Genomic DNA, 22,833 nt, shown 5'->3' with positions numbered 1-22,833 from the left:
GTGATGTGGTTTCAACCGGGCATACACAGGGTGTCCATATAAACTTGTGGGTGGAGGATGGTTGTGACGACCGTCCGGAATACTATACAATCAGAATAGATTGGCTTCATGGCGTCTTTTGAAAACAATCCTGAACGGGCATTCACACTTCTTCGAATTTGTTCTATAGACCCTAGTCGTCTTCTTCTCATACTTGTAATTCTTGCCTTTGTGACTTTCTCCCTTCTTACCCACTCTCTCACATACCATTTCCATCTTTTTACCATCGACGTGTCTACTTTGGACAACCACACACATCTTCTCTTTTGCCTTAGGGATAATCCATTCCTTGATGTCATCCTTGGTTTCCCATGTCTACATTGAGCAAACAATTAAATTAGACAACCATGAGATCACTAATAAAATTATTTGAATATATAAATATATCGACTCGGTTAAGGTAAACGTACCAAATCAGTCATATAGTGTTGGGAGGTATCCGGACCCAATGTAGATACGGGTTCTGGATGGGAGCATTGTCGAACTACCAACTAAAAAACAAAACTCAAAACCATTATATTAGAGGGTCGTCAATATATTATATGCAGATCAACGACACCACATAAAGTCGGCAACAAATCTTTTGCAGATTAACGACTTTGATTCATCTTACATTAGAGTCGTCAATCTGCTAAAATGACAATTGCCGACACTTTAACAAAGGTTGACGACTCTCCGTGTACACTAACGACTCCTGATAAATATATATACACCATTCTGCTCGGTTTTCTTCTAGAGTCGTACGGTTATATATGTCCAACCTGACGACGAAATATACTGAGTCCAAGAGTCGTTCAGTTGTAAACGAATTTTAGTAACGACTCTTGATAGTATTTACATTTATTGGAGAATTTAACTCAACCAAATGTGGTTGAGGCAGTTGGGTCGCTCAATTTTATAAATAGAGACCCATATCTCACCTCTTCCTTATCAAAACCCTAATTATCAACCTTCTCTTCTCCTTCTCAAAACAAGAGCAAACACCATAACTACTCCCTACACTTCCGAAGAGAATTGCGTCATTGCGAGAGCTTGGTTGACAGTCACAAACCACTTTAAAAGTCTAGACAAAGACATTAATGAAACATCGGATGCTTGGTGGAACCGCGTATTCATCGTTTTTGTGGCATTGGACGGAAATCGCAACTCAAGGTCTTTGAAACAAGTCAAGGAACCCTTCAAGGAGATAAAATTCGAGTGTGATGTTTTGAAAAGAGAATATATGGCCGTAAGGGAAGCCTTTCCGGATATGCTGAGTGCTATAAGAGTAAGTATTTAAACAAGAGGTAAAACTTATCCAAAGCTTTGATCGATACTAACTAAGTATGTTTGTGTTTGCGTTTTCAGATGAAGAATGCGTATGGATACTACGAGGTGCTTCGTGGGAAAAAGTTTGAGTTACATGATTGCTACTTTATCTTCAATGGAACCATGTATAATTACTTGCTTTATGATTGAGTGTAGAAGTGCATCGTTATCATATATTGTATTTAACCCTATGAAAGATGTATGACTTTTACAATTCAATGAAATGGTTCTATGAAATCAGAAATTATTAAAAAAAAACAGTTTGAGTCGTCAATATTAGAGATGTGTAAAAAAACGACTCTCATTTAATATGAAAGGGTCGTCCGTATATAGTAATGCTTAACTGACGACCCTTAGAGTGATAGCTACAGAGAGTAAAAGGTTTTTTAGTCGTTCGGTTCTAAATATATAGAGTTAACGACCCTATATGACCTAAAAGATGGAGTCGTCATCTTTTAGGAACCTCATTGACGATTTTTCATAACTGAACAATGGAGTCGTTTATTTTGGTACCAATTCATTGACGACTCTATAGGGTCGTTAATTAATTATACTCACGACCTAACGACCCTCACACTGAGCTGTTGCATAGTTACCATGAATCGACCACTTGGAGCACCATTCATGCTATTTGAAGAGTATAGGAAGTTTACCTGATTGTTTAGAGCTTGGGGTTCCTCATTTTGAGTGTTGGTTCCTTCATTTTGAGCAATGGGATCTTCATTTGCACCATTGTTCATAGCTTCCTCTATCAACATCTCCTCATCAAACATCCAATCCATATGATTAGTTGAGACAACCTTGCCATCAACGCAATCATTGTTGTTGTTTGAAGCTTCACCAACATCATTTCCTCCACTAGAATCACTCATTTCAAATAACCCTAAGTTTTCCCCCAAAACTCAACTTCTTCTTCTCCACAACACAAAAACACAATTTTTCTTTTATCAAATTTTTATCCCTAAATCTGATTTTAATCTACCCAAATTAATTAACAACTAATCAACACTCAATTAACATTAATAATCCAGGGGTAGTTTAGCCATTTCTTAATTTGGGATAAGGGATAACTCTCAATTACTATTTCATGACCTTTTTGTTCATGTAGCTAGGGGTCCGCAATTACTATTTCAGGGCCCCCAATTCAGCCCTGTTATTCTCGTGTAGTATCCGGATCACGGACACCGTGAGAAACACTGAAACAGATAATCTTGATACTCTTGAAAAAGAAATTATTTTCAGTTACAAAAAGACAATTATTAGCTGTCACAAGTCAGGTTAACACTGAAACAGATAATCTTGGTAATAATACTACATTCAGACACTAAAACCCATACACACAAGTCAGGTTAACATTGACTAGTTGACTTGTCACAGACTGTTCACAAACTTTATATCTCTAATACACCCCTTGACTAGTTGACTTTATATCTCTAATACATCTCCTTCAATCTGATACTTACAAACTCAGTAACAGAGTGACAATGAACAGAAAATATTATAATCAAAGGACAACAAGATACTAAGAAGAAATCTCTGAAATCTGAACAGTATAAGCAACTGAAGAAGATGCTGATGAAGAACCTAATATTTGAGACAATGGTCTTGTAAAAATATCTGCCAACTGATCTTCTAACGAAATATGTTGAATATGCAAGAAACCTTCCTCAACAAGTTCTCTGACTGCGTGGTACTGAATTTTTATATGTTTGGTCCTGACATGGAAAACAAGGTTAGACTCCAAGGACAATGCACTAGTATTATCACATAACAATAACACAGCCTTAACAACAATCTGTAGATCACGTAATAAGTATGTCAACCACTATAACGCAGTAGCAACAGAAAGACACTTATATCCAGCTTCTGCAGATGACTTAGAAACTATAGGCTGCTTTTTAGATGACCAAGAAACTAAATTTGACCCCAGAAAAGAAAAAAAAATTATAAGTAGATCTTCTTGTGTCTGGGCAGCCTGCCGAATCTGAATCATTGTAAGCCTTTAAATTAGTTACATCACTCTTTCTTAAAGTAATTCCCATGTCAACTGTAACCTTCATATACCTTAAAACTCTTTTGACAAGTTGTAAGTGTAAATCAGAAGGAGAATGCATAAATTGTGAAACATAATTTACGCAAAAGCAAATATCAGGCCTAGTTATTGTTACATACTGCAATGCTTAAGAGTTCTGTAATGACTAGGGTCATCCAATTTAACACCATCATGAACAGAAACTCTAGTAGACTTGACAACTGGTGTGTCACATGGTTTACAACCCAATAAATTTGTTTTTTTCGGTAAGTCCAATGAATATTTCTTTTGTGTCAGCGAATAAAGTCACTATCTCTAACAGCCTCATTTCCCAGAAAAAAAAGAGCCAAATCCCCTAACTCTTTCATTGCAAACTCTTTCTTTAATGAATTTATAAGTTTAACAATCAACAAAGATGAAATTCTAGTTAACAAAATGTCGTCAACATATAACAAGAAAATAAGAACGCCACTTACATAAGACTTCGCAAACATTGAATTATCTGATAAAGAATTCTTAAAACCATAATGAACAAGAAGAGAGATGAATCTGTGAAACCAGAATCTTGGAGCTTGTTTAAGCCCATATAGACTCTTTTTAATTAAGATGGCATACATAATGAGAATGACAGTCAGGATTAAGAAATCCATGTGATTGTGACATATTCCCTTCGTTCCAAATTAATTGAACTATTTGTAGTTTACAAAATTATTAAGGCAAGGAGAAAATGGGAGTATGTTTAAGTATTTATTACAATTATACCCTTATGGATAATAACTAACAAAGCTTATAAATGATTTATCTCTTAAACCATACCACGGTTTTTCGTAAACTTTATACCATTGAAAAGAATTTTAAAACACCTACGCAGCGAATATAAACATGGCTATCAAATTATACATATTTCTTATAGTAAGAATAATTAATTAAAAGGGTTGTTTTAGAAATATCCCCTTGAATAGTGAGATAGATCATTTATTTTTGGGACAAAATTTAAAATCAATCAATTAATTTAGGACGGAGGGAGTATATATATCTTCATCTAAGTATCCGTGTAAAAATGGATTACTTACATCTAATTGTTTGACTGAACAATTATAAGTAATATCCAAAGAAAAAACCACTCTTACCATAGGAGACTTAACAACTCGACTTAACAAAAATTTGGATCATTCAACAAATACCCCAAATCGTCATGTCTAAACATTACTGAACCTTCAACATTATGTTTTTCCATCATGTATCTCACCTTCTTCTCTATTCCCATTCATGTTTGTTGTTGACTTTAAAAAAAAAATTCTCCCACTTCTTCTTCTTCGTCTTCTTCCACTCTAACACTAAATGACTTAATTTTCCCAACACTAGATATATAAAAATTATCAACCGATTATATTACTTAACTACCGAATATAAAGGGCATATTAGCCATTACGAAAAATAAAAGATAAGGGATGGGTTCATTTTACTTCATAATGAACGTATTTTGTGTTATTAGTCGACCCTAATTCCTTTTGGGTCGCCCGCCAGGTTAATAAATCAAAAGTTGAAGATGCAGAATACCACTTCCATTGGCAACAAATCTTGGCCTCTCTTATTCCTGCTAGTGGCGGAACCAGGATTTCAAAATAGGGAGGATAAAAAAACTTATAGTAAAACGCTAAGGCGGCCCAATTTTTTTTGTGCGTGATGGACTAAACTAGTGAACGTGGTAGAATAAATATCTCATCCCCTTAAACTTTCCTTCTTGGCCTCTCATTTTCTCTCTTCTCTCTATTCTTCTTTTATCTCTTCTTCCTACTCTACATGTGAAACCACTTGGGCATCATTAGATTTTGATTTTGAAAGGTGGATATTTAGGCTTTGGTAGACTAAATTACTTGGACTAGGTGGACTAACTTAATAGATCTTATTTGGTAAGGAGTAAATATACTACTAACATAACGAGAAAATGGGCTATCTGCCTAGAAAAATTTAATATATGGTTCGGATGGACGGGTAACATAGAGGTCCGGGTGAAATGAACAGTTTAAAAAAATTAATGCAAACCATTATACCCTATCTTCTTCGTTATCTTCTCTCACGAACCATTATCTTCTTTGTTATCTTCTTCCTTTCATCCATCAAAACCATAACCAAGCTTCCTCCAAGATCTCTACCATCAATATCATCATCAACAAACAAGATCATCATCATCAGGACACAAACACTAACAAAAAAAAATATCTCGGATTCACCACCGCCGCCATCAGAAATACATATATCTACTGGATTACAAATCGTCACCATGACTACTGAATGAAACTCCATCATCGATTTATGTTCTTCAAATTCACTAATTTATTGAAAAGAATAGTATTATGTTGTTATCATCCATCAATTCAAGATGAGTACCCGTAAGTTTCTTAACCCTAATTCATGTTTTTGATTTTAATTTTAGGAAAAATATGTTTTTTGCTTGAAATGTTGAATACAAATGAAATTTAGGTTAAAAATATTGGTTGATTATTATTAATATAGAATCATGTTTGAATATGGTCATGAGAATTGAGATTTTTGGTTGTGTGTTGATTTTATAAAGATATATGCACTGATATAGTCTATTTTGAATGATTTCATCCATGTTATACTAGGATGAAAACCAGTTTCATCATGTTTCGGATAGAGCTCAAATTATTTTCATCCATGTTATACTAAGATGAAACTGGTTTCATCTTTTTTGGATTGAGCTGAAATTATTTTTATCCATGTTATACCATGATGAAAACCGGTTTCGTCCTGTTTTGGATTGAGCTGAAATTGACTTTATCCATGTTATACTAGGAGGAAATTGGTTTCATCCTGTTTTGAATTGAGCTGAGATTATTTTCATTCATATTTTTCCCTACTCTCATTGTAAGTAACAAATAAAAATCAATTATTGATCTGGATATGTTGTTTATGGTTGTCATAGAGCTAATGCAGTAATGGTATAATCTGTCTTGAAATTATTTTAATTTCATCCACGCTTATACTTGGATGAAACTGGTATCATCCTATTTTGGTTGAGCTAAAATTATTTAATCTAAATTTAAACAAGGATGAAACTGGTTTCATCTTGTGTTTCCATTGGATATAACTGAATGTATCTTGTATTATTGATTGATGAAACTGATTTCATCATGTGTTACATCAAATACTATCTCTGTTTATTTTGGTTGTTGTCAGAGTTTGTTGATAATGGAAAGGAAGGAAGTAAATTGTTACATGAAGTTTTATGGAGAAGATGACTATACGAGTAGCATTCAACTAAATTCTCAACTACTAGTTGTTAGTATGCATGTTCCTCGTGAGTTACTTATCCGAGATATATTGAATGAGTTAAAATTCTTAGTTTCTTAGACAATTGCATTTGGACTTGCTTTATTTGATTCTGAAGAGCTTGACACCAAAATTATAGGTAATTTTGTGATCTTTTATTTTTCTTTTTTCTCGTAGGGGGATTAATTGTAGATGTTGTTGTTGTTTTTCTGTAGGACACAACTTTTGTATGAGTCAGATTCAGGAATTATGTGCAAACGCGGGTGAGATGGATTCAAAATGGACATGTTTTGTGTCTTTCTCGGTTAGAGGGAGTTGCGGAACCTGTGAATTCTCTTATTCAAATGGTGCGTTGTTGGAGATGAAAAATAGGACTCCACTATTACCATCTTCGTTGCATAAATCGGATGATATAAACTCTCTATAGTTTTTTGTGCCACCAATCAAGCTACCGGGTTAGTTAACAGTTTTTTCTTTTTTCGAATTTCAGTCATAATTACATCATCATTGATTTACTACTTGCTACATTTGCTGGTCGGAAGGCAATTGGATTTATTCTATGAGAGCAGCCAAATGACTTTAATGACATTTTTGCGGAGATGTAAAAGGAGATAAGCATGACTATACCGTCAAGGAACTGGGTTATGGCTACAAAGTCAACACTACCCACTGCAAAGATATTATATCTCTTTTCTTATGAAATCATAATTTATAAGATACTAAGCATGATTGCATATACAAATACTTGACGCAAACAACTTGGTTTAAGGGTATTATAGGTAAAAGATTTCTTTTTATTTTTATTTTTATTTTTCAGGACAAAATTTCTAAAATAGATAATTGAAAAGTATCTATTTAATTCCGGGCATTTAAACAGTATTAGATGTCCATGAAATATTATTTTAGGACTATTAAACCAATTTTGTGTAACATATTAAGGTTTTATAAGAGTAGGGGGAAGCTACAACGAGAGTTAACCCCGTGTATTTCCGCCACTGATTCCAGCAGCAATTTGCTTGACTTTGTGGAAGGCCAACAATGCATCGTCTTTGAAGACTCTTCTGCGCGCAAGTGTAATCAAAATCATCAATTAGATTAAAAGCTGGCTGGCAAAGATGAAGTTTGCGCGAACCCCAGTTCCACCATTTAAAAATGTACTAAAATGTACTTACATCACAAATCACAACACGTAGAAAAGCTGGTACAAGCCGGCCTAACATTACAGGAAGTCAGGGACTACTAAATTGTTTAAGCTACATTAAGAGCATCTCCAATAGAGGGTGAGAGTCTTTTTTTTTTTTGACACATAGGATTTTAGATCCCTATCTAGATTAAATTCATCTCCAACTAAGGTTGCACATGGTCCGGTATGGCCCGGTTCTCTTATGGAACCGGTCCATGTACTTGGTGTTAACCGGTACCTCCTTTTGAGGACCGGTACCTGTACTTGTACCTTGTGTTGTACCTGTATCTCCGGTACCGGTACCGGGTTTTTACCCACTGCAGTTATGTAACCATCTTCATTCAAATCTATTGATATTCAAAAGATTTCTCAAACTCCAAATCGATCACAGGCAGTGTAATCATTAATCAATTTATGTGTACTCAACAAAATCAAAAGATAAAATAGGTATCAGACTATTCTAATTAACTCTAAGAGGTAACAAAATCAAGACAACAAATTAGATCTCCCCTTTGGAGGTCATTATCTACTGCTCTAGATGAACAACAACAACAACAACAGACCATTAATCACCAGCAGCAGCTCAGACTCATCTTCTTCATGGCATCCAGCTAAACTCCCATCTAATTTGAGTTCAATCGATCCAAAAATCAATCTCAACATTTCATCTTACTGCCACTATGAAAATTAACTCAAACCCATGGCAGTAAATCAATCGATGGCACAACTTGGCATTAAATTCACATCCATAAGACCATAACTGTTTAACATGCAAAAAAACATTCACCATCCAACCAATTTAACATCTAAAAAAGCCAAATTCACAACAACAACAAAAAAGTCAAACAAAAACACGCATAAATCAATTAAAACAAGCAGTATATACACAGATTAGGGATGAAGAAGGTGTTCTTCTCTTTGGGTTTTTTGCTGCGGAGGCGAGGAGAGATCGATTCAGATCCCTAAATCAGACAATCATAAATCAATCGAGCCAGTAATTCCTCCAATTGCAGCAACAAATAAACATAATCTCTTTTATTCTCGCTCCAATAACTCTAGATTCAAAACCCTAACTTCAATTCTTCTTCTCTGATTTCTCAAATCATTTGCAATACCGCTTCATCTTCGATTTGTCACCAACCCATTAATCAATTGACATAAACTCTTCTTCCTTTGCAAACCCTAAATCTTTGTTACCTTCTTCACCAATTTCAGATCCTTCGATTCTTTTTCTTCATCAGCATAATCATCTTCATTTAATCTCTATGTTCAACAAAAAACAAACACCACCTTTGATTTCATTCAACAATAACAACTTCTCCTCTTCATTATTCAGTGAGCCGCAACAGTAAACACCGTTATCTTTTGAGAAGAAGAAGAAAAATGAGGAAGAAAAGATGAATCGATAGATAATATACCTCAAATACCTAGGATGGACGACCACGATTAAAAACTAATCCAAATATCTAACGGCTGATATCAACCGGGACATCTGGTTCGGTACATGCCGGTACAACCCCAGAACTGATTACCTGTACCGGTCCACACCAGTTCTCTCACTCCAGTCCCAATCCCTGTACTGGATACACCGGTTTCGGTACGGCTCCGGTCCGATTCCAGTCCGGTACAGGTCTTCTTGACCGGTTCTTGTGCAGCCTTATCTCCAACAGTAGGTCCTATAAAATAGGAAGGGTGTCAAAATAAATATGAAGGTCTCAGAGAAAGTCTTATTTAGACTTTGAGAATGACCTCCATGTCATCTTTTTGAATATTTTTTTAATTATGATTATTAACTAAATTTTTTTAAACCAATAGAAAAAAAGGAAATCATTTTTATCTTTATCCAAAAACCAAATTCTAAAACTAACACCCCACGCTACTGGAGATGGTTCATAAAAAAAACATTACTCTTCGTGCTACATGTATACAACCCCACACATAAGAATCTAAATAAAAATTCCACGTAGGATTAGTAGCACCCACTGTTGGAGATGCTCCAAGCTATCTAAACCATTTAAAATTAGAATCCTCCCTTGAAAAATGGAACTTCAAGTCCTTTTTTTTTCCATGGGATAAAACTTCTACTCACACAATATGGGATTCAAGATATAATTATTTGTTTGAATCAAGATAATTTATAAAATATAATTGAGTTTTGTTAAAAAAATAATTAATAATGATCATGATTAATACTACAACTACAAAATGTACGTAAACAGAAAGAAACGGTTTTAACTAACTTTACTTTGTCTGCGGATCAGTTGGTAGCCGACTCTTGGGTAGCCTTAAAAAACACAAAGATCGAGATAGCTGTCATCCCAATTAACCCCAATAAACACACAAGAAAAGACACAATCAAAAGACCAAACTATTCCTATTGCTAACATGCAAGCTCTTTTGAGGGGGGTTCCCTTATACTCTGTACATAGACGACCTTATACCAATATAAACATAATTATTAATTAAGTATTGGAATAATTGTGTAGTTAGCAGCTTAATTTATGGCCTAAATAATTCATTTTTTGATTTTTTAATTCACTCCCACTAATTAAAATAGTGATCTGACTTTACCTCACAATTTATTTATAATATCAAAATTTTCTCCTTGGACTCTAATCTTAAACTGAAATACTCCTACAAGTAAGAATTGAATTCAAACTTAATAAATGTTACCTACGTTTCAGAATAATAGGCAGGTTTGTCTATAAATTTGCACACAAACCTGCCTATTCTTTTGAAACGGAAGGAGTAGTTCTTATGAATATACATTTTCTTGCTCTATCTCATTTAAGAGATACGGTCTTGTTTTATCTCGTTTTAGTTTAACTGATAGGTTGCAGCTAGTCGGTAATTTAGCTTAAACATTACTAAAATCGAAAAGATGATTGTACTTTTGTTTTAGAAACGGAATGAGTATAAGTAAAAATAAAAGTTTACGGTAATTATGTGTCGTCTTTGAGTTATCATGTAAATGTGTTAGATGGTATATGTATCTCTGTCCAAAATTAGAGATTTAAAAAGAAAATTGTTTGATTAACTAATTTGTTAACTAAAAATCCCCAAACTTTTTTTCATTCTTGTTGGATCTCTAATGCTTCTAAGATGTGCAGTCCATAGTTTTCAACTGATGTGCCGATGTGGTATGTATATATACACTGAACTTGATAGAAAGACAGAGAGAAAAAGGTAGAAGATCTTTCTCGTCCTAGATATTGTCTCTTGATTCTGCATTTGTTTAACTCATCTATGTCCCCTTCATTATCTTATTCTATTATCTTTTGTTAATCAATCTTGTATAATTAAGGAGAGAGTACGTACTGCTAGCTTATACATATCTTTTTCTTGTGTTTGCCACTTGTTGCTCCTTGTCAATGTAACAAAACTGCATTACAAATTAATTTTACTAACAACATTGTGTTATGTGCGTGCTTAAATGCTTAAAGCTAGCCAGCTTAATATATTTCCACTCATTTTACGCTATCTAGTTGCATTAGAATACCATTTCATGCAATTGCGACACTTGATCCTGGCTTTCTGCTCCTCCAGTCGCAGCGGTAACTGTCTGCACTATTCCAGTTAATAAAATGGCTAGGCTTTTTTTTCTTGAGATGGTATATTCTTTCGATGAAAGTGTTTGATGCCTAGATTGGTAATCTTCGATAATTACACTTATGTGCAGAAGTTATAAGGATACGTCCTTCAGCTTGGTTTGTCTTCTCCATTTTGCATGTACAGTTGTGGAGCTTGATACCACTATATGGACCAACCAGCTGTAGGGTTGTCTAGTCGACTGGTATCTGAGATCACATCTATGAATTTTCCGAACAGGAAATACCTTTTTGCTAAACATGATGGACCAGAATTGGCCAACAGTCCTAATATTGTTAGATGGCATATAAACATATTTCGGGCAGCATTTTGGTGTGTTTTTTTTAAGTAATTAAAAGAAATTAATATTCCACTGGCAGCAGTTGAAGAATAGTACATTGACATTGTACGTTGAACCTAACCAGCTCTATACTATAGTAGTATAACTTAAGTTTCTTGCTAATTATTGGTTTGCTAAGATATGAGAAGATTTCTATTTCGGAGAACTGGAATTAAAATCATAAAGAAACTCCGAGCATAATCGTACTTCTCTTTTTCCGCTTTTAGTTTGGTAAAAGTTAAAGCAAAAATTGCTACAAAATAAAGTTTACTCCACCCTTTACCCTTCTTCATTGCTTCAATTAGTTCAAGTTTTAATGACATGTTTATATCGATATACTTGTTTTACACTTTGGGAGTTAAATGAAACTCAAGTGAAGTTTAGTTAGGAAACTACTTTTTTTTTTTGCATAATGATTTCCTCACTTGTAACATATTTTCATTAAAAAAAATTAGCCCATTTTATAACATTACTATCAGTTTGGTTTTAGTATCAATCAATCACATGGAATAATTCACATTTAAAACCAAATAGGTAGATGCTGAAAGTTACATGTTGCTGGATGCAATGATCTTTTTAGTGAGAATAATCTGCATACCTAATGTTCTACTATGAGTATTACTGGTCTGTTACCACATCACAAACAGCATTGCTAAAACATGGGTATAAGTTTGTTTGGGAGGACGCGAATTCTTATCTAAGATTCCAAATCTTGTAGTATGAGATTTGGTATCCTTCCCGGTAAACTGGTAGGACCATTAACAGTCATGATAACAGTCAGTACATTGTTGGTATGTAATTACGGGCATGAGAATGCACGTTTTTATTCGTCGTTCAGATACCGATTTTAGAACTCTAATTTTACTGAGGTGGTTACCAAATCTTATATAGGATACCAATATAAAATTTGGTGTACTCCACAATGAACTGGTATTCCTATTAGCAGCCATGATCAAAAGTGAAATATTGTTAGCAAATGTGTAAAACATGTAATTACAGAATGGACGTTTTTATCGGTCGTTCTATCAAGGTGAAACTTTTCTTAACATCAAACATCTTGTCATCAACACATAATTACGAACGCATTTAATTTGTTTATCATTTTTTACATAAGACTAATTTGCTTAGCACAGCCAAAAGTACTTTGTAGCATTTACGATTTATTTAACAGAAATTAAGCTCGTGTGATAACTGTTAATTCGACATTTTTAATTACAAAAGTTTAATTAATTAAATAGAGGATAATTATTGATAACGCTCTGCGTGTCGTTCTCATAAACCTAGTAGTAACAGTTTATTAATAAAAGATCATACCTTGGAGAATAGATGGACCACATTTTTCAGGTCAAATGTAATTGATTATCTCTAAACACTTGCCAATCTTTTTTTTTTTTAATGAAGAACACTTATCATCAGTTCATGGTTACTTTATCTTCTCCTTATCGATTTCTTAAAGTCCATAATTATAAGGTTATCAAATTACATGAGAAATTGCTGATCCAGTAAAATCTCGGCGGTTGACATTTATCTAAATTATAAATCTACAGAAGAAAAAAAATACAAAATTGGTTAAAAAGACCAAAATCAACAATTCCTGAGTGAAAAGGACATTTAGATTTTGATACTGTTTAAATGGATAAAAATGTAAAAATAGCCGGGATGTAAACAGTTTCATCCTACCCATTTTTAAATACTTTTTCTTATTTTTAATTTACATCAGGATGCATCCAGTTTCATCCTTGCTATTTTTTAAGTTTAAGTCATGATGAATCCAGTTTCATCCTTGCTATTTTTTTGGTGTCCGTTTCACCCATAATAATTTTTACTCGTCCATTTGAACCATGTTTTAAAAATATTTGGACAAATGACCCATTTTTCGGGAAAAAAATGGTTGTATGTGCAATTTCTGACCACAACCCGGAGAGTTAGGCGGGTTAATAATACTATCTTGTTAATGAATTGTGCTTGGAGATGGAGAACTGGCCAACAATGGCTATTTGCGTGGTCTACGTAGGCACCCACATGGGTAAAGTGAAGTTAGGTGGTGATACACAACAATTTGTCAAATTGGATAGAGTAGCTTCCAAATTTTAATCATGGGCTTCATTTGACGGTCTACATATCTGGACAGCTCATTGCACCCCCAAACTCCTAACATCACCCAGCAAAACCAGCTAGGCATAACTTTCTACCCTAGAGAATTCAACTGTGCCACTAAAACAACAATCAGAACTGTGAGTTTTGAACTTAGATCAATCGTCTATTAGGCTTACTCTAGTGGAAGGTTAAGATTCAAGTTTCTCGCTGAACTCACGTCACCGAAAATCAATGCCCTGATGCAGTGGGGATCCAATATTCTTCGTCCATACGCCAGCGGAATGAACAAAACTTTTTTTTCTTCTTTTGATCGGTAAAGATAGTGAGAATGAATAAAACTTTTAGTGTCAAAAAAATATCATCCAGGAATTCTAGACTAACCGTAGAAAATTTCATCAGATATTTTTTGTACGTCAATAGAAGATGTTACTCCCTCGTTTTCTGGAAAAATAACAATACCTTTTTTCCAGAAACAGATGTAATTTAATTTTGCCGATTTGGTTTTCACATTACCTGTTTCCCAGTTCCGTACAACAAAAACAAAAAAGATTAAGGAGATTACATTGTTGGTACTTGGTAGTGGGCAACACTCCAGGAGCCCCCTATTTCCCCCACCATGGATATTTGCTCACCTGCTTGTTTCTTTCCCCATGGAAACAGATCTAATTTCGTCTCTAAGCCGCCGTTCATCACATTTATTACTAATTAAATCACTATCATTTGTTATCTTGTAAGATCTTGTAATGGACCGCAGGCACCAATGACTAGGTTAAAAGTAACACTTGAAACTGCAGTGCAGTACCAAATATAGCTCAGAGACGTCTTAAAGGCTAGATGTAGTACCACACCAGGGGCTCACTGCCAGTCCGGATATATCAACTCCCATTTTTTCCTTTTGGGGACAGCTTTTTACTGCTGCTTTTAAAAGAGCGGATAAGAAGTGGAACAGAAAACTGCCACCTGTCGATAAGAGTGTCAATACGATGTAAATACAATCGGTCAGACAGACTGGAAGCAAGCACCAATTCGAGAAATCGTGGGATCCACAAAGGTGGGACCCAGTGGCCAATGACATGATAGGCACATGGGGAGGAGGAGACGAGGAGTCCAGATGGCTAATGCGGCGGCTACGCATTTTGAAAGCCGACATCCTTTGCTTAAACACACAACAACATATTATTAGTGTAGTAATCAAAAACTTGGTAATTAAATAACCTCAAAATTTGCTCTAGTTACACCATAAAAATTGCACAATATTGCTCTAAAACCTTGAATAGGAGTTCATGAAAATTGAAATTCCGCTGGAGTTCAGGTGATGACAATTGTTTCAGTATATGATGAATGTGCGAGGTTTTCGTAAGAAAATATTTTCCGAATTAAACTTGAGATATTTTATTTTTGTTACTAGAGTTTGATCAGATCACCATTTATAAATTTTGCGTAAAAATCGGATCATATAAGATATCCATCCGCATTAATAAGAATTACTTACTAATTATTATGAAATATTTTTGTATTTTTAAAGGACTGTTAGATATTAAACTCAAAATTAAAAAAAAAAACGATTTCTTATTCGATTTAATGTCAATTTAAGAAAATTCGTATCACACAACAAGATTGGTAGATTTTAATTCTTTGGTTATCCGACTTTAAGAAATTGTACTAGCTTGGTCTTTGATTCATTGTGTTTTTATGTCACTAAATAAGTAACTCTCATTAGGAATTCTTTCAAATTGAAATAGTTATTGTTAAATATAAGTAACTTATTCTATTTTCTTTTTACAACGAATACAAACAAACAAAAAAAGTCTTCAAGAAGAATTACAATTGGTAATATTTAATAATCGGCGAAAAACGCCAAAGTTGAGAAACCGATTGTACATATAATCCCAAAAGTGGGAAACTAAATTTGTCGCATCGATCAGGAAACGACAAATTAACTTAACTGGTTTGTCAGAAGATATAAATATACATTCATACGTTTTTTTTTCTTCTTGTAACGCATCTCATAAGAAATTGAATAATATTCTCCTCATTTACATTTAAATAGTTCTAGTCAAACCAATACCTTTAAAAGCAAACATGATCGAATATTATTCGAAACTGAAGAAAATTAACTAAAAGAAAAAAAAAACCTACACAAATAAATAAATAAATAAAATCATAAAAAAAAATATAACCATAATATGAATTATTAAAATAAAATTATCATTAACAACTGCATGAAATTATACTCCTCGTTGTGTCCCACTAAAGTGTATTATTTATTTAAATAATTTTTAAAGAAATGAGAAAAAATTGTAATTCTGCTTGATTTTTTTTCTCTATTTTTATTTTTATGTGTAAAAATGAAACAAACTTGAATTAGCACTTCTAAAATTCCATATCCTTGGAAAGCTTTATTCTTAAAATAAAATAGACTGCCCAACACATATAAATATGACTACCAAATTACTCAATAAATTTTTCAAAATAAAATTTAATAGTACCAGCTTAATCTGTTAAATACAAAAGTATCCTTAGTTGAAGTACCTTTTTCTTTCAAAAATAGCTATACAAAACTATCCAATTTTGCCTCATTTTAACTTCCCAAAAATGGCCAATTACGGGCAATTCAATAATCCCATCTGCTAAACCACACAAATAACTAATTTTTAAAATCCCCAACCAATTTCCATAACCTTGTCAGTGAATGGGTAAATATATTTCCATTTGTTGTTAAGCATCAATTTTCAAGAAACAAAAATAAATGACAAGGTAAGAATATACAAGCGATTAAATAGAATATTTAGTGTAAATTTTCATCTTCATGATGGAATCCTAAAGAGATTTTTACTCTTAAATAACAACATTAAAAAGAGTTAATTATTATCACCACGCTTTATTATTTTTATTATAAAAATAAAAATAAATACCCCGATCCTCACGGTTAAATGTCCACGTGCCCCCCTACAAAAACGTAAAAACTCCTCTTGTATTTTAATTTAGTAATTTATTTATTTTCTTCATCAGGTAGCTTAATTGCTTACACAAGCCTTCTTCTCTCTTTCTTAACCAAACAGAGTTAAAAACAACAAAATCTGTAACTTAAGTCTGTAGTTAAAAAGAGTTTTTTACCATTTCACGGACCTATATACATGTGAGAAGAATCAATTGTTTAGTTAAGGGGTTTCAGATCTCTCTCTTTCTTTTCTTCTTCTTCTTTCTCTCTACAAAAAAAAATTGTTTGCTTGTTCTCTGAGACGATGATGAAGAAAAATTAATGGCAGAAACGAAAAGGAGAAATATAATTATCTAAGATATTACCCTGGTACACGAACTCTTTCTTCTCTCAAGCTTTAATTTGTTGTATGTTTCTTCTTCTTCTTCTTCTGAAAGCTCTGCTTCTGTTTCGTTGTTGTTGTTTTTGAAATGATCTCTTGAATTTTATGAAATGTTTGTGTGAATTGAAAGCTTGATTTGAGTTTTATTTTGGTTGAAAATGAAAACTAAATTGGTGTTGGATACTAGATCTTTCTTCTTCTGTATGTATATCATAAGAATTCGTATCAATTTTTTCATTTCTGTGTTTTTCAATGGAATCAGAATCAATATCAGAGAATGGAATCTTATTTTTCATTGTTCTGAGTTTTCTAATTTCAACTCCAAATTTCTGAGCTCTGAGTTCTTCGCAGAGACTAATTTTGGTTGTGTTTTTGTGATGTCTTGGATTGTGTTTGTGTAGAGTTTGTTGTCTAGTAATTCTTGATAAGTCTTGTAGTTTAGCTGTAGATGAATAACAATTATCTGTTTTTCATGGATTTGAAATTGGGGAATAAATCTGAACTGAGAAAATGGATTGAAGGATATAGATGTGATTTATATTTGTAATTTCTGATGATTTGAATGCTTTTTGGTTACTTTTCTTTTTTTGAGTTTCAGAATAAAAATCTTTGATTATCTGTGTGATGATGGTGATGTTGATAGATTTTCTAGTTTAATTTCTTCTGTTTAGTTGTTCTGCTAGTAATAATGTTTCATGTTTTTAGTAATTCAGTAGAAACTGATGTTGATTGAATCAGCCATCTTCATGTGAAAGTCAATTCTGATTATTGATGAATTATTATTACTCTTTTTCTTTCTGAATGAACTAAGTATGTGTTATTCTTATATGTGTATGCTTTTGTTTTTGCTTTTTCAGGGGAATTCATGATTTGATCTCCTCTTGGGGTTTGATTGCTAGCTTGTACCTTCAATTGGAATACTTTCCTGTTGAAGCTTTGGAAACTTAGAGATCGAAACAGTATACTTCAAACAAAGATATACTTGAATTTAATTTTCTGATTTCAAAATGATGGGGATATTTGAAGACATGGGTGCTTTCAATGGAAATCTTGATTTTCTATCATCTGTTCCGCAAGTGGAACCAGATTTTGCTCCTGAAAATGAACCGGAGGCAACTGTCGAAGAAGATTATAGTGACGAAGAAATGGATGTTGACGAACTCGAGAGGAGGATGTGGAGAGATCGAATGCTCTTAAGGCGTCTCAAAGAACAAAACAAAGGAAAGGAAGGAGTTGATAGTGTTAAACAACGTCAATCGCAAGAGCAGGCTCGCAGGAAGAAGATGTCAAGGGCACAAGATGGAATTCTCAAATACATGTTGAAGATGATGGAGGTGTGCAAAGCTCAGGGTTTCGTGTATGGGATCATCCCTGAGAAGGGTAAGCCAGTGAGTGGAGCATCTGATAATCTTCGTGCCTGGTGGAAGGAGAAAGTTAGATTTGATCGAAATGGTCCAGCAGCGATCGCCAAATACCAGGCAGATCATGCAATTCCTGGCATGAACGAAGACATCAACGCTGGAGCGTCTACCCCTCATACTTTGCAAGAACTTCAGGACACCACACTTGGGTCTCTCTTGTCTGCTCTCATGCAGCACTGTGACCCTCCTCAGAGGCGGTTCCCATTGGAGAAGGGTATTTCACCACCATGGTGGCCCTCTGGAGATGAGGAATGGTGGACTCAATTGGGCTTACCAAAAGATCAAGGTCCTCCACCCTACAAGAAGCCTCATGATCTGAAGAAGGCATGGAAGGTTAGCGTATTGACTGCTGTGATCAAGCATATGTCACCAGATATTGCCAAGATCCGAAAGCTTGTAAGGCAGTCTAAGTGCTTGCAGGACAAAATGACAGCAAAGGAGAGTGCAACTTGGCTGGCTATAATTAACCAAGAAGAAACCTTGTCTAGGAAACTCCATCCTGGGATCTGCCCCCCTATGTCTTCTGCTGGTGGCAGTGGATCCTTCACCATCAGTGACAGCAGTGAATATGATGTTGAAGGGGTTGAAGATGAGTCAAACATGGAAGTACAAGAGCTGAAGCCCAGGGATATGAATATGTTTAATCTGGGAGGCATAGGGGGATTTGTTGGAGCAAAGGAAAGAATCATGGTTCAGCCAACACCTCCTCAGATGAAGGGAGATATGGTTAACTCAGATTTCATCAGGAAGAGGAAGCCCTTGGAAGATCTGGAGACCGTGGTGGACAACAAAATTTATACTTGTGAGTATAAAGCATGCCCTTACAGCGATTACCGTGTTGGATTTCTTGATAAGACTTCGAGAAACAATCACCAGGCATCTTGCCAACATGGCTATTCTTCTCAAGGCTTTGGAATCTCATCAAATTTTCAGATTAATGAGGAGAAGCCACAACCGGTTTTCAATATGCCATTCACGCAGTCGATCCCAGCTTCTATTCCATCTAATGCAAACCAAAGTCAAAATCCTAACCCAAATCCAACTTCAACCCCACCTTCATTCAACCTATCTAGTCTTGGGATTCCGGAAGATGGGCAGAACATGATTAATGACTTATTTTCATTCTATGATACAAATGTTCCGCAGGTTGCGAATCCTAATCATGGAGGCATTGGTGGGGTAAGAGGTAATCAAACTCCTACACAGAACAAAGTGCAACTTGATGGAAGATTCTACGGCCAAGGCGTTGTTGGTATGGGGGTTGGTCACATCTATGAACAAACCAGCAATGCAGTTAACACTCCCATGAGCCAGAACATGAATCAGAACACTCCCATGAGCCAAAACATGAACCAGAACATGTTTCCAGTGGAGGAAATTCAGTTTGAGCAGTCCTTCGACTCAAACCCACGTGAAATCACTACTGATCATTTCAGATTTGGGTCTCCTTTCAATATGGCATCCGTTGATTACCAAGAGGTTATGCCTAGAGGAAACATGGAGTCGTACCCTAAACAGGACAACAACAATTCTCCATTGTGGTATCTCTGAATAAACGGAGTACCAAAAAAACAAGACAGTGACGAAAGGTTTCATATTGTTTCTTGATGGGGGTGCTGTTATCTTTGAATTGAGGTCGAGGAGCTTTTTTCTCTGGATAAACTGTACAAACGGAGGAGGAAGGGTTGCTATTGACGTTGTTCGACTCCAATCAGGTGAAGTTTCTACGATCTTAGTTGGCTTCATGAATTTAGCTTACTAGTTGTGGTGGGTTGGTTCTCAATTTGCCAGTTTCTTCAAAAATCTGAAGAAGCCATTGGTTTTTTTTCAGTCAGAATTAGGCGTCCTTTAGGTCTAGAATCTCTAAGGTTTATGTCTACGACAGGCTTTCCTGGGAAATGCTTCATCAGACTTTTGGTGTTTGTTACTTTTTTTTTTCTTTTTTTTTACTTTGTAGACTCTTGGTGGTGCAGAACCTTAATTATAAGTTATATTATAAATTATAATATCACTAATGTAATATATAGTAATTTTAAGTACGCTTGGAGTGTTTGTTGTTGCTTTTTTCAATTTGCTGATTTGCACCCATGTTCACATGCTTTTGTGGTGCTGCTTCTGCTTAATCATGAAATCCTGGTTGCCCTTTCGTTTTCTTTTTTAACATTGCTTGGAAATAATAATAATCTCAACTTCTGCATTTGTTTATCATGTGATATGTTCCTCTATGATCATTTATTGTTTTCATTTGATATTTGCTTCATTCTGTTATATGATACTGTCTTATTCATTCCTTTATCTTAGACAAAATCTCATGGGTCATGAGTTACCTCATATAAATTCAACTTGTTTGACCATGAGACGGAACTTCCAAGTTATTAGTTGTTGACTTGATTCATTTCATTTCACCCCTTTGATGACCTCTCAATCACTTTCCGCGTCCATGAATTTCTCCCATCAATTGAAGTTAGGTTTGTCATGTACTATACTGTTCATAAACTTCTTATCATCCATTTTTCCACACTCTACTCATTTCCTCATCACACAAAGTGAGTAGACAGACAGCTAAGGCTGGCTGTTGTTTTCTTTTCATTTTTTTCTCTCTTTACTTTCCGCTAACAGACACAATGGATAGAAAAACAATCAGTGTCAAAATTCCTTTGTGTTCGTGCAATTTCTAATTATGGGTTTGTTAGATAGACTTTTCAACAGTGAGAAGGACATTGAGTGGATGGAAATGAACAGAGAAAAATGTCAAATTTCTTTAAAAGGTTTTTAGTAATTAAACAGGGGTTAGATTTCAGACTAGATTTTTATGTTGGGGGAGGAAAGTGAGCGAGTCCAAAGTAGTAGTAGTGGAAATGTAGGGTCGGATAAAGAAGAACCATCCACATTGTGGGATTGGGGTGGGGGAGAAGTAGTCAAGCAAGCTGTGGTGGTGGTGGTGGTGGGGATTGGGATAAAGACACTTCACTTTCACCCTTCCTTTGGTTCTTTCTTTCTTTCTTTCGTTGATTTCTTCTATGCTTCCTAGTTCTTTCCATTCTCTATCTCAACGTGAGAAACTTAATTAATACACAGTAAAGTATTAGAGATATTATTAGCCGCCACAAATGACTTTTACTTTCCAGCACGTGGGTAAAAGCCGGATTGTGGTACCACCATTAACTTAGTATTTTACTGGCTGGTGGTGCACTGGAAATGTGCAATGTCAATCAGATGAGTACTTGCTCAACCAGATCAGATATGGATATATCATTCTTACATTTATTATAATTTCTCTAGATTAGCAGTCTTTGAACCATCTTACATCACACAAATTTATCTTGTGCAAGCATAATCAATATCAGAAAAATGCCATTATCCAAGGAAGTTTTTTTTTTTTCAACTCTTTGATGAAAAATATATTTGACAAATGATTAATTTAAAGAAGTTCTACTGTAAGTATATGCAAGTATCTCAGAGCATTCAAGTATGATTCTATACTGTTATCAAGGTTCAGCTTATAGGAAAACCAGGGTGAGTCATAGGCCTAGAATCTGGAATATCCCTGGTACCAAAAAGGAGATGGTGTGGCCAATTTGTGTGCAGTGAAAGAAGCCAACAAAAAGGACAGTCTCTTTTGTTTTCCTCTGAAATAATTCAAGAAGAAAACAAAGGATAGGGGAGGAGCATGAATCACCATTTCACTGCCATCCACCAACTTTAATTTCCAATGAAAATGCACCAAGCAAACAACTGCTATTATTGTCCGTGTCCATTTTCTTTTTTTTTTCATTTGTATTTTATTCTTTTGGATTAACCATTAGAGTTGAACCCTCTTTTGGATCATGGTTTACATAGGGTATTTGAGTACATAACCAAAGAATGGGGGCAAATTTTGTTCCACATCCATTATATTTCCATTTCAAAATCCACCCAATTTCTGCCTCACACAAAATGACAGCAATTTCATAAAACCTTTTACTTTAAAAATAGTGGCAATAATGTGAAAAGGCAAAAGAATGATGCAAACAAAAAGGAAAATGTTCTCTCTTTGTTGTACAACTTAGTTCTCTCTTTGCCCTTGTTGTTTGCCTTCTCTAATTTAGAAAAGAAGAAGCAATTTGTGGCTTTATGTTTTAATTAGGAGGACAAATGTTTGGTATGCCATAAATAAGAAAGTGGGGAGGATTTTTATGAGATGAAAGTTTAGTTATCTTTCAGAA

General features: G+C 34.6%; 1 protein-coding gene across 1 annotated transcript; it reads left to right on the top strand.

Moving 5' to 3' along the window:
* Positions 1-17,031: 17,031 nt before the first annotated feature.
* LOC113282832 (protein ETHYLENE INSENSITIVE 3-like) lies at positions 17,032-20,698 on the top strand. The gene is made up of 2 exons (XM_026531940.1): positions 17,032-17,194; positions 18,065-20,698. Exon 2 carries the CDS (start codon positions 18,215-18,217, stop codon positions 20,177-20,179), a length of 1,965 nt encoding a protein of 654 aa, XP_026387725.1. The 5' UTR covers positions 17,032-17,194; positions 18,065-18,214; the 3' UTR covers positions 20,180-20,698.
* The last annotated feature ends 2,135 nt before the right edge of the window (positions 20,699-22,833 follow it).

Source organism: Papaver somniferum, chromosome 5 (genome assembly GCF_003573695.1).
Source record: "Papaver somniferum cultivar HN1 chromosome 5, ASM357369v1, whole genome shotgun sequence".
Taxonomy (NCBI): Eukaryota; Viridiplantae; Streptophyta; class Magnoliopsida; order Ranunculales; family Papaveraceae; genus Papaver; species Papaver somniferum.
Note: the sequence above shows the minus strand (reverse complement) of the source record. Positions and strands in the feature narration are given on the sequence as shown.